General features: G+C 37.2%; 1 protein-coding gene across 1 annotated transcript in view; it reads right to left on the reverse strand.

Annotated features, from left to right (window-relative positions):
- Nucleotides 1–11: 11 nt before the first annotated feature.
- Nucleotides 12–13,551, reverse strand: part of limch1a (LIM and calponin homology domains 1a) — a 60,774-nt gene continuing 47,234 nt past the window's right edge. The window contains exons 26-33 of the mRNA XM_053480178.1: nt 12,395–12,487; nt 12,124–12,311; nt 10,125–10,225; nt 9,384–9,489; nt 8,929–9,006; nt 4,854–4,962; nt 4,630–4,732; nt 12–3,264 (exon numbers count right to left, since the gene is read on the reverse strand). Of these exons, the coding sequence (XP_053336153.1) occupies nt 3,239–3,264; nt 4,630–4,732; nt 4,854–4,962; nt 8,929–9,006; nt 9,384–9,489; nt 10,125–10,225; nt 12,124–12,311; nt 12,395–12,487 (804 nt within the window). The 3' untranslated portion in view covers nt 12–3,238. The remainder of the gene's footprint in view (nt 3,265–4,629; nt 4,733–4,853; nt 4,963–8,928; nt 9,007–9,383; nt 9,490–10,124; nt 10,226–12,123; nt 12,312–12,394; nt 12,488–13,551) is intronic.

The following is a 13,551-nucleotide window of genomic DNA, read 5'->3' on the forward strand; positions in this document are numbered from 1 at the left end:
AAATAGTTTATTTATATAAACATACACTTGCTATAAAACCCACTGCTCATGGAGGGTTTGTCGGGTTTGTTAACTCTTCCTAAGATAATCAAATAAATATAGAGCTTCAGCACAGACCACTTACACCATCAACTCGATTCCTCTCTGAGTAACAAAACCGTATCAGCTACATAATCCTGCTAATAACCTACTCATTATACCAGAATTAGAGATTAGCAAAGCAAAGGAACGGCAGACATGATACATAGATGTGGAAAAGGTCCGTGTCCCAAACACTAGATTTTAGTCAGCTGAAATTACCTATATTATTTAAAAATAAATTTATGTATTTATCATGATTCCTTAATAAGGATTATGGTTTGTTTGTTGATTTCTGTAGAGAAATATCTCATTAATCGCTAATAAGGATTGGGTGGGGGTAGCGGTTAACGCTGTGGGTTACTGATCGGGAGGTCTGGGGTTCGAGCCCCAGCACTGCCAAGTTGCCACTATTGAGGCCTTGAGCAAGGTCCTTAACCCTATCTGCTCCAGGGGCGTTGTATTCTGGCTGACCCTGTGCATATATGTGAAAATATAATTTCACTGTGCTGAAAGATACATGTGACAAATAATTCAGTTATCTATTTGATCTGCTGACTGTGATAACTTAAAGCGAGTCTTTGTTGGGATTCTCTACGACATTTTAATATTCGTGAGTCATTCCTAGTAAGAACTTTACTTTCAGTTCCCTAATGTTTGGGACACATGCTGCTTTTACATTTGTTTTCAGTCTGACAAAAGGTGAAGGTAAAGTAATGAAAGCGAGTGACATGAAAGTTAATAAAAACAGGCTAGGGCTTGTATTTCCAGAACATGTAATTTGTAAATGTTAACCATGGGTGGACAAATCAGAAGCCCAGGTACCCGAGACAAGCAGTTAAAATTTTAATCCACATATACAGTCTTGAGCCATCCTTCATATCTTCATATTAAATGTAATAAATTATATAGATTAAACTAAAGAAATGGGAACACATTTTGTACTGCGACAAGCTGCAAAGCACCTAAAGATGCACTGAAAAAATTGCCTGCTTATGTAACAATCATAGGCAGCTGGCTCTTTGAAAGCAAAATCTGAAGAAATGAGGGATGGCTCAAGAGCTTTCACAGGAGCATTTTAAATCCCACCTCCTGCTGCACTACACACATCGCCGAGATGGATTAATACATGTGCAGAAAGATAAAGCAAAGTAAAATTTGGTGTATAACTTTCCTGCTTAGTTACCTCATCGTTAGTCCTATTGAGCGAAATATTTTACATGAGATGTTTTGCTTAAAAATGAATTTTGTTTTCATCTGTATCAAGTTACATGACTAGCTAACTACTGTAGCGAGATATGTGTTAGCTTTTGCCAACATGGGGTTTTTACTTGTCTTGGTGCTAGGTAATACAGTTATGATTTGTCCACCTATGTAAACAATGACAACTTTAAAAAATAATGGAAAAACATAAGATTTCAAAATCCAGTTGATCTGGAACGATGCATTAAACCTTGCCTTGTAAACTACCATGCAACATGTCAATCTTCCGACTGGACACCAATACCATAAGAGTTCATTCAACACTATGATTTTTTTTTTTTTCGTACAAGGTTTACGAACCAAACACAACAGGATTAAGAGAGAATTTTGCCAGGTATACAGTGCAGTACAGAACTGTGCATTGCAAAACAAAAATGAAATAGCTTTACAAAACTTTGGATGTTGCATACACATACACGACCGCACATCCTCCCGTACGAAGCGTGCAGTCGTATTTAAGGCACGGCATGGAAACAGATATGACCGACAGCTGTCTGGAAAAATAGAATGACTTCCCCAATACTAATAAAGACGTGTTCTTGTTCTTTCTTTAGCAATCGATGATGAAAAGGAAACAAACTTAAGCGACCAAAACTACTCGATGGAAATAATCGTCCATTATGTTCATCGGGTTGTGAGACTTCAAACATCATGCATATTCTTAAAAAAAAAAAAAAAAAAACATTAAGCAAACTAACATTTGAGATGATAAACTGAAAATAAATAGAAAAAAAACAATGAACAAAAAATACTTTGGGGGAAAAAACACTTCAACACTACAATGAACTTAAAACTTCAAGACGTTATTTTAAAACCAACCAGTCTCTGGGTGAATTCTTAAAGGCTTTGCAATACCTACAGTATCTGAGGGCACTACATAGGGTATAGGGTATAGGGTATGATGCTATGACATAGTGGCTTGTAATGCTTTAAGGAGATATTTGGGATTTTTCTTTGTATTCCTTCACAGAATAATGCAGCATATGGTGCCTTTAGTTATGGCCATACAGAGCAAAATCAACTCAGAACACACACACACACACACACACACACACACACAAATCAGAAATTAACCCCAAATACCTCACTTTTAATTACATAATGTAGAAATGAATATCGTCTACATGCTTAATAGTGCGCTAGGAAGCCATTTGGGATTTGCACCCTAAATGACCTCCTACTTTTGATAAGTGCACTATATAGGGAAAGAAAATGGGACTCGATAGCGCACTCAAGGTCTGCTAGGAAGCCGAGTAGGTCAGACAGATTCCTGGACGTTCTACAAGCGGAACAAATACAAACAGTTTTAAATAATCATTGCTTATTACGCTTATCTTTATGTTTCACATCTCAAATGTTCGTCTTCAGCGGCTGAAGGTTTGTAGATAAAAAGTCTAAAGTGCAAAACCGCTGATGGAAATACACAACAGCCACATCCCTCAGGTAATGTCTTAATCACACAGTTAGATGATGGGATTTAGTTAAAAAAAAAAAAGAAAAACAGGTCAGTGTTTTTAATCACTACTTGATCTACCCAAGTTCTGCAAGTGGAACGCTCCACTTTGTACAAGAAGCTAGCGACGTTTCAAAATCTGTTAACCGCAGTGCATGCTCATGCGTGTGGTGGTTAGAATTATTGCCATTAGAAGACCTATTTTTTTTTCCACAGAAATATGAAGCTTTACAAAGAAATATCATCAGAAACCCCACAACATTCCAGTTTTATCAGATTGTTTCAAAAGGCGATTTTGTGCTTTTTTTTTCTTCTTCCTTTTTTTTTTTTAACATGTTATGAAATATAACTATGTATAATTAAATGTTCATCATGAAGATGGCCCAGGTTTCTGTGGGCTTGGCAAATGTTCCAGTTCCTCTTCGATATGGGTGTAAAAAGGCTTTATAATGTGGTGGGTTGACCAGCAGCTGTGAAGAATAAAAGTTTCAAACAAGAGTTTAATAATAATAATAATTAGATTTATATTATATTTATGGTGATGACAATACAAACATACTGTTGTTAGATCAAACTGTCAGGTGGTGGCGCTTTCAATACTGCTCTTCAATCAAGATAATATTGCATAAAAATAATTTGACTAAAAATCTAAATAATGGTTAAATGCAAATGTTAATGTTTAATCAGAAATCCATTTAAATGTCCTTAATAATTGACCCATTTTAAAATGTCTTAACCAACAGCGTTTTGCATAATATTTCTCCGTAGCTCACGTATCTATTAACTATAACACTTGCAGTTTAGGCAGTTGTTCTGAAATCTTTGCTGTATTTTTAGCAGCCTCATTTTGAATGAAAACAGAGAGAGAAAGAGATGAGAGCAGTTTCTTCAACAGGCTGTCTATTAGGCTATATACAGTACCTGTCAAAAGTTTGGACACACAAGTCAAACGTTTGGACGCAACTTTCAATTTATTTTCTACATTTTGGATTTTATTTAATATTATGAAATAACATACTGTATGCCATAAGGTAAATAAGTAATAACACCAATGGTCAGCTGTTTTGGAACAGTTATTACAAGAACTGTATTGTGTCAAGTGCATTTGCGAAACCCATCAAGCTCCATGATGAAACTGTCTCTCATGAGGACCTTCTCAGGAAAACAAGACCTAAACTTACCTCTGCTGCAGATGAGACGTTCATTTAGAGTCACCAGCCTCAGAAATCTCAAACAGCACCCCAGATTAGAGGCGTTATGAAGCTTTACAGATCAGAAGTAGCAGATACATCTCAATATCAACTGTTCAAAGGAGATTATCGTGTATTTTGGATAAACACCTTCAGCAGTGTTTTACAGTGTAGAGAGAAATACAAATGAGAAAAAGCCAGAAAATCTAAAGGTGTGTCCAAACTTTTCACTGGTACTGTATGTACAGTAGTACATGAAATGCAGATTAGACATCATGCAACATTTTATATTTAACTGTTCGTTAACTCATGAGGCTAAGTGTTTGGGGAATGTTTACCCTCACAGTCCAATTATCATTAACATTACTTTATTTAAAAGTTGTAGATTTAATACCTCTAAGTAGGTCTAGCAGTTCCAAATTCTTGTGTGTAAGCAATTCCCCTTGTGTGTTATGGCTAAAGACAGCTCTTTGGCAACTATTCCGCATCAGTGAGATGTTAAACAGGTTTTTCTGTCTTAACACTTCAATTTCTTACACTCTGTCTCGACAGAAACAGATACACTACACTTCCTGAAACTTTAAACAGTGATTATTTATGTTATATATATATATATATATATATAATGTGTGTGTTTGTACTCACCACGAGATTTCATGTAGCATGAGTGACAGTTGAGAACACCGTTCCGGATCCGGACATCAGTTCCTGAGCTCGAGTCACCAAGCAGCCCTTTACACACACCGCACTGGGACACACAGATCAGCCAGAGTGAAAGTTCAATTTTCTCAAATACACATACACATGGGCAATTCAGAATAAACTGCGCAAACATGCACACACACATACACACCACACGTGGATCTTACTTTAAAACACTGGATGTGGAAGAAAAGGCCTAAACTGTCGATGATCATGGCGGCTCCTTTCCCCAGAGGTTGTGCACAGCTGGAGCACAGCTTCTTCGCACTCACTGACCTGCAGAATTAGACATGGACTTAAATAAAATATCACCAGAGACTTTTTTTAAAAAAAATAAATTACCTTCATTTCTTTAATTGATTCAAGGTCTTGTAGAAGTAATTGTTTTCTATGACAGCAATACTACGTATGATTTATATCTAATAATATCTTATTCAATAATAAGTATTTTAGTTTATTTATGTATTGTGTAGCTTTACACAATGTGGTGATGAATAACCGAGTAGGGCCAGGGGTTTAAGGGCTTAAATGTGTTTTGCATATTTTTTTTTTTTTTTTTTTTGTGTGTGTGTGTGTTTGTTTAGTTTAGATTTTTGGTTACAGACTGAGACTTTTGCTGTTTAAAAGATTTACTGTTGATCTATTTAATCGAAAGGTATTGATTAACATTCTCCAACAGCAGCTTTGATTGTAGTCCCAGGGGGTAAAGATTACACTTATGGGTTCTTTCTTACTTACTCTTATTAACTTTTATTAATAACCTACACAGGGTCGCAATTGGGGCAGGTAGTCCCCGACTACAAACGAGTTCCATTCGAGGGGCAGGTTCGTACTGTAAGTCTGATTTGTTCTTATGTCTGACAAAGTGAGTCTTGTATAATTTCGTTTCTGAGCTGTTTTCCACTGTATTGGACTGTGAACTCTGTTTTGTTGGGGATTTTTTAAAACTAGGACTATTCACCATCAGGACAGCTTTACAGGACAGATATTTTCTATCATCGCGCCCCCAGACTGATTCATTGAAACTGGCGAGGCCGACTCATTTCTCCCGCACCCCCACACGCACAATATACCGGACTTTTATACATTTACTTACACGCTGAAAATATTGTATATAATTGTAAATGATGGTATCTGGTGCATTGCAGTGTCTATTGTTTTGTACAGTACACGTAAATGTTTATAAGCCAAATAAACCACATAATGATGTGCTGCTGGAGAAAAATTATGAACTTTGGGAAGCTTTCTTTGCACGGAGTCACATCGGAGCTGGAAGTGTTTTTAAACTGCTTTGAACAAATGATGTCAGACCAACGTTGACTACACGATAATGGGATGACATTAAACGAATCACCCCAACAGGACATTGCAAATATGACTTCAAATTATTATTTAATTGCCACAAAAACAAACGGTACTGTACTAAAGACAACTGTAATTGACCAAACTGTTAAGTTGGGAAGCAGACAAATAAAGGAAAAAAGAGCTTCAGGTCCGCGATCTAATTCAAAACCAAAATTATGGAACATATTATCATGCGTTATACTTATCAAGGCTTTATTTAATACTGCAATTTAGCTGTAGTGTACGACTTTTACTTTTGCTTCCCCTTTGCCCCTTGCTGCTGCTCTCACTAGCACTGGTTTAGCTGCGTTCGTGAGCCATAATGCATTTCACAGTCAAAAAAGAAATTTGAAGGAAGAGATAATGCTACAACGATCAAAAGAAACACAAGTGGGTCTGCATCTGTGTTCCACCCAATCTTTAATCAGGATTTCCGAACTCTGAACACGGATGTGATTCAGTCGGACGTTAAGTGGCATTAATGCTAATAATAAGTGAATGTTGCTATTCTGATGTGTTTCTGTCGGTTTTAAGTCATTCAGTTGTCCAGATGTTGGGTTTTGGTTGGATGGCACGCAACTTAATTACAGCTATATGAGGGTAGGGTATAAATCCAAAAGAACGGTTTTGGATAAAATCCCGCACTGCCACAATTTAACAGTGTGTTACTCTGAGGTGAGGTGATGGGACGTGGTGTCATTTTTATGTATCATACAGGCTTGTTTCTCGATTTCTCATCATATTACTTATATAAGGGCTATATGCACTGTACTGATTTGTGATAACTCGTATCACTGAACAACATCTCAACAACCTCCACGGGAACAACTCCTCATATAAGAACAAAAGAAACATATGGTTTATTCTCAAATTTCAACTGCATCGCCATCTGGTGCCTCAGCAGCAATCTGTTCTGTGCAAATTCAACAACACTCTCTCTCTTTTTTTTTAGGTTCAATTAGGTTTAAATAGTGCACTACAGTTTCCTAAGCACCAAAAGTCTGCAGAGCGCACCACACGAGATGCGGATGACTGATACGTTGGTGTTTAAGGCAATCAGAGTCATGCATTTTGGTTCTCATGCTTGATCTAACATCACTATCTATAGTGAATCATGCAAACAATGCTTCTTTTAATTTAAGGGATATTTAAAGGATTATTTTTATTCTTTATTTGCATGATTTGCTCCTGGTGATGGCGCTGTTGCTATTTTTGCATAACTCAGTGAGCGCTTCTTTCTTGTAAATGTGGGGCGTGTCTATCATGACATAAACCACTGCAACAGAAATCAACTCAGTTATTATTTTTTTTTTTTTCAAAATCAGGTTTTGTGACCGTTGACAGAGTGACGTCAAATCAACATGGCCATCAGAAATAACACCAGTAAAACTTCTTACCATTAAATGCATTTAACTGTTCATACATGTGTTAGCTTTATAGGTACATTATTGCACAAATACTTTGGCAATGTGCTGGAATATTTCTATTATGTGTACTATATCGCCATTTCTTGTGTGGCAATTCATGTATCGCCACACTGACTCCAAGATAAAATTTTTTTTTTCTTTTAAATAAAATTTTTAATGATACATGTTTGCATTTGATGTGGTTAGCACTGTCGCCTTGCTCCTCCCTGGTCTGGGTTCGATTCCCGTCTCTGTGTGCATGGAGTTTGCATGTTCTCCCCGTACTTGGTGGGTTTCCTCCGGGTACTCCGGTTTCCTCCCACAGTCCAAAGACATGTAGGTTAGACTAATTGGCGATTTCAAACGCAGGATCCGATGTGGTTAAAGCTAATTCTTTTCAAAGTTTGTTCAGAATAGTAACAGAATAAGAAAAAAAATATATAGGGCGGCACAGTGGGTTAGTGGTTAGCAGATTGCAGGTTCGATTTCCACCTCGGAGTCTGTGTGCATGAAGTATGGTGGGTTTTCTCTGGGTACTCTGGTTTCCTCCCACAATTCAAAGACATACAGATTAGACTAATTGGTGTTTGGAATTGCCTGTAGTGGGTGAATGAGTCTGTGCCGTGTGATGGATTGGTACCCTGTCCAGGGTGTACCCCGCCTCGTGCCCCAAGATGAGACAATAATAATAATACAGAATCGATATGTTTTTAAAATGATGATACTTACAGAATTGCCATACTGATTGTATCAGCGCCAACGTATCATGATAATATCGTATCGGGTGGAACCTGGTTATTCCCATCCCTAATATATATATATATATATCACTGCTGCACCTTGTCAACAATGCCAATTTTGCACTGATGTATAGACACAAATTTGCACATCTGGTGGATGCTAAGCTGCGTTTCGCTGTTACCTGTATTATGCAATAACAATAATACACACCTCTTCCACAGCAAACCCATTGTTATTTAGAAATTTAGTCCTCCACACTCACGAGTTAGTATTCCAAGTCATTTATGAATCCACAGTTTAAATGTAATGTAGTAATTAGTTTCTAGATTTTTGTTAAAGAGTTAAATTTGGGTCATGAATGATACCACAAATATATTAACTGATGCCATTAGATTTAGACCAATTATAGATTAATTGTAATGCTTCGATTAATAATAATACAGTACATTTTTTAAAATAGGCCAATCCTATCATGTTACTCATTGTAATTTCTATAGGGTGTTGAGAGTGACTGGAAATTTTTGTTAAGTGATGAAACTTTGGTTTCTTTAGTGGAATCAACAGGTTATGAATTCTACCACAAATATCAGAGCATGACAACCAAAACAGTATATACACATCCACAACTGCATGCAAAAACAAGCATCATTTAACAACATGACGGAAAACACGTCACATGCACTTTACTGGATGTTGTGGCAATGGTGGTGGAGTGTGTGTTTGTGTGTGTGTATGCATGTCTATGTCCTACCTGTCTGGAGATGAGGGTGATGTGTCTTGTGATGATGGAGATGTGTGTATCCCTAAAATGTTTTCGTACGACCCAGACCTGACCACATCAGCACGCAGACACACACACATACACAATCGCACACACAGACATACAGATGAGAAAGCAAGCAGGGTTTCTTTTTCTTTTTTTTCTCTCTGTTGGCAGCTGCTGCTTTCATTTTCAGCCCATCATACATTTTGAACAGCATCACCAATATGTCAGAAAGTCTTAAAAAAATAATTAAATAATAATCATAAAAAAACATTAAACAAATATATATTTTTTTTTCAACAAAAAATCCTTGGATGCATTTTAAAATAAAGCATAAGCACAAACGCGGTACAGCGTGTGCATATCAGAGACAAGCTGATCCATATCCATAGCTTTATGCATGCCCACATGCATTATCACACACACACGTAATGTACACACACCTCCTCATCCTGGGAGGCTGATTTAGTGACGGGCTCACGTTCCGGTCCAGGGAGGCTGTTTTCTTCCACTCCTGCTTGCTCTCTGATTTGCAGCTCCATGACACATCTGTATTGACACAAACATTAGATAGATACAGTAGATAAATAGATAGATAGATAGATAGATAGATAGATAAAGATATATATAGTAAGTGTTACACAGGAAACAGAATTGAGCAGCTCTTCTCATGTGTCTTCTAGTCTGACGCTATGCAGTGCAATAGATTTAAAAGAACGAACGACTGGGACTAGGAAGACTCATGAAGCTCGATAATTCTGTTTCCCGTGTAATGCACTGCATAGCGTCTATGGGAGTCATGTGACAAAAGAACGAACGAACGATTCGGACCAGAAGGTATAAGAGGTGAGCTGCTCATTTTGTTTATTATAATATGTCCTTAGCTGCATTGTAATATTTTTCATTACTGGAACTATAGACAAAATTTGTGTATGTAGACGTGCTGGGGGTCTGTTTATTAAAATTTTATTTCTGATCATGAAATGAACCAAATGACTCAAAAAAAAAAAAAAGATTTGTACATTTCGATGAACGAGATTCAAAGAACTGAGTCACTAAATTGATCCAAACTTCCCAAACTATATTTATAAAATAAAAGAGTTAGAAAATAGCCTTAAAGCAAGTAAACCTAGAACATCTTAACCGTTCGAATGTGGATGTTTTGTGTGCTAGTGACAGCCCACCCTGTGTGAACTGCAGCTGCGGTGTAGCTGATTGACTTTCTTGAAGATCTGCTTTCTGGTCAATCTGTTGTGGAGGTGACGGCGCTTTCGTCTGATCAGACCTGTGTTTGGACAGAAATCATAGATAAAACTTGAATTTAGGAAGTAGTAGAGCTGTGGATCATAGATAGACAATATTTGAGTATTACGATTTTTTTTTATTCAATTTCTATTTTTTATTGTCTGATGTATTTCAAGCAGCTATATTTCTTACAGGTTACAGTATTAAAAATTACTAAAGTATTTAATGTATCAAATGTTGTTGATTGTTTAAAAGTCATGTCTCATACAAAGAGTTCAGTCTTCTGAGACATTCGCAGTCTGTTACAGTATGTGGCAATAAATTCACCAAAAATAAAACTCAAAAACAGAAGGACTAATACTTCCTCGCAAATCATGAGTATTTACAGAAAACAAGTAACAAGTTACAAGTAACTTCACAAGAGACGAAAAAGGCAGTGGAGGAAAAGTCGGTACCTCGGCGTACGATTTTTCAATGTGAAATTTCATACTGTAAAACACATTTACCCATAGTAAATAATGTAAATGCTGATAATCCGTTCCAGCCACCAAAAAAGTTCAGTACAGTTCAGTACACAGTGAACAGAAGTAACGTTCCTCCAGGACCATGGTGCTACATACAACATAATATTAGGAAAGCTAACTAGCTAACTAAGAAACCTAATTATTTGACTAGCTAAGACGAAACAGATTGACATTTTCAAGTACAAAAAAAATATCTATGTCCTATACAAAACAGACAACATAGTGCAAATGTGCAAACAAGACGACAACATAACACATTTTAACACACTGTGGTGGTGAGGGGATGAGCTGAGGTTGTTGGAGAAGAAACAGTAAACATTTCTTGCTAGTAGTAGCAGCAAAGATAGAAAAGTGTTTTAACTATTACCAATATTACCAATTTCCAACACTATAATTATATTTTTACATATAAAACAATCAAAACACTTAGAAAACACATGTAAATGAAGTAAAATATTAAATAAATAGACATTAAACCTCACTTAATCTTAATTTATGCTAACTCCTGGCACCGCTTTTCTGCTTTACAAACAAAACTGAAAGTGCCTCCCTTTTCTTCTTGTTACATTCCTAGATAACATTCTTGAAACTCATGGTACTAAATGCACAAAATACAAAAGAAAAAAACAACGAAAAAAAACAACAACTGATAAGCATGGTTTTCCACTGACGCTAAAAAAGTTCTAAACAGCTCCCGGACCTTCACCGGCGTTTATTCTGTTCAGCTCGGTTCGTTCATATGCCAAAAATGCTGCGTATGCTGAGGCAAATGTTTCGCAAAATTTAAGTCCTTAAGGTAAAACTTTGTGAGGTGGCGCGTTTATATGCCGAGGTACAACTTTATGTGAACGTATGTGATAACATCAACGAACTTGTATATTGTGAACATTTCCAAAAATATAATGTAACCATAAATGCACAGATGCAAGGTGTACTACTCTCCACATTTCAAACACAACAGGATGTGCCGTTAATGGAAAATTATCAACGTCAGAATTCAACCTTCGCTTGTAGACAGGGACTGAAAGGAAAGATTTTCACCTTGTTATTCCACTAGGGGGCAAAAGAGAGCAATGCAGGACCATGGATACGTCCACTGCGGGAAATTAAATTCTTAATTAAAAGGCTAAATATTTTTATTTCCATATTTCAAAAACAAGAGGGATCAAGAGGGAGTGAGAATACACATGGCTCTGTATGGTTTGGATTTCTTTGGAATTAAACTGCATGTTAAAAAAGTGTTTATTCCATTAGGGTATTCAGAATGTCCTATTTTAGATACGATTCTAAATAAATACGCACATTTGATTTTTAATGCGCTAATAAACAGATTTTTGGTCCAGCTCCTTTGATACTGGACAGAGTAGAATAAGTTTGACCCCCTTCCATTCTAAAATGTCCTTTATTATCTCACCTGTGCTGGAAACCGTTCTTCTGGTTCATCTTCGCCTCTTTCTCCAGCATTTCCTGTTTCCTGTCCCAGTCTGCCAGTGACAGCACAATGGTGTGGTGAGGAGTTGTGGAAGTGGGAACAGCTTCTGTCACACCAGAGGATGAGTGCGGGGTCAGCGGGGCCACCGTTTCCTCCAAGATCCGTTGCTCCTATTGAGCGGGAAAAACTCAGCGCTGTTACCTCATGATCGTCGCAGTGGGATGTCTGAGAATTTTGGGATGAAGAGACGTACCTCTTCGTGGTGTTTCCTTTCTTCTTCTTCTACCTCCTTCTGAGCTTTCTCCCACTCCTGCTTTAATCTCTCCTGTTCCTGCTGGTACTTCTCCTATAGAGAGAGAGAGAGAGATAAAAATCAATCTGTATTCCAGTACATGGTCATACTGACTTTCGAACTTTACCTAAAGTGTTATTTTACCCGAAAATAATATTGGTTATAATAACTAAAGTCCCAGATACCATGCTTACAATTTTAAAGATATGGGCAGAAATGTAATCATGTTATGATATTTTTCCACAACGTTCACTGTGTCCAGGAGAACATACTATTCCGCCATTATATAAACCTCTTCTACCAGGTTTTAAAAACAAAAAAAGGCCTGGAAAGGAGTCTTGGCCTTTCAGAGGTTTATGCAATCTTACGTTGCATAATAACAATAATTATGCAGTCTTGTTTCACATCTCGTCATTGTGCAGGTCTAAGGCTGCAATTATGCATCGTACAATAGATAAACTGTATCTTAGGCTACGTTCACATTACAAGCCACATCGCAGAGTTCCAATTCTTTGGTCAGATCAGATTTGCATTTTGTGACTGTTCACATTTATAATCCGCAAGTGACTTTTATCTGACAGCACTTATCTGAGAAAACTCTGAGTGCTTCATGTGTCCACTCATTCATTTCAAACAAAGCATGCAATTTTAGCAAAAGTAAGCGTGGGGTTTTGCTCTGGAGGATGGCGCGCAGTTAGCCGGCTGCATTTATTGAGAAGGAAGGAAACCAGACTCGTCGCTTTAGCTGTTTTTGCAGCTGTTGCTAGCACGGCTATAAAATCCCTGTGCTGTCAGCGAGACAAAAGCAATAATGTTGCAAGGACGTGTCCAGATCTTATCTGGAGAACATCAGATTTGTGCGTTCAGACAGCCATTAAAAAATCAGATCGGTTTCACATTGATGTAAAAAAAAAAGATCTGAATCAAGTCACTTCAGGCTGGTAATGTGAACGTAGCCTTAGAGCCCAATTTAAAAAACAGCAAAAAGTGATAGAAGAGAAAAAGTGAAATGAGATGAAGACAGAAAACCACAAGCTCTCAGGTGCTACGCTATGAATGGAAAAAACAAGGACAGTAAATGCACCTCTGGACCTCGTGATATCAACACTTATTCCTAA

This window comes from Clarias gariepinus, chromosome 20, assembly GCF_024256425.1.
Source record: "Clarias gariepinus isolate MV-2021 ecotype Netherlands chromosome 20, CGAR_prim_01v2, whole genome shotgun sequence".
NCBI classification, from domain to species: Eukaryota; Metazoa; Chordata; class Actinopteri; order Siluriformes; family Clariidae; genus Clarias; species Clarias gariepinus.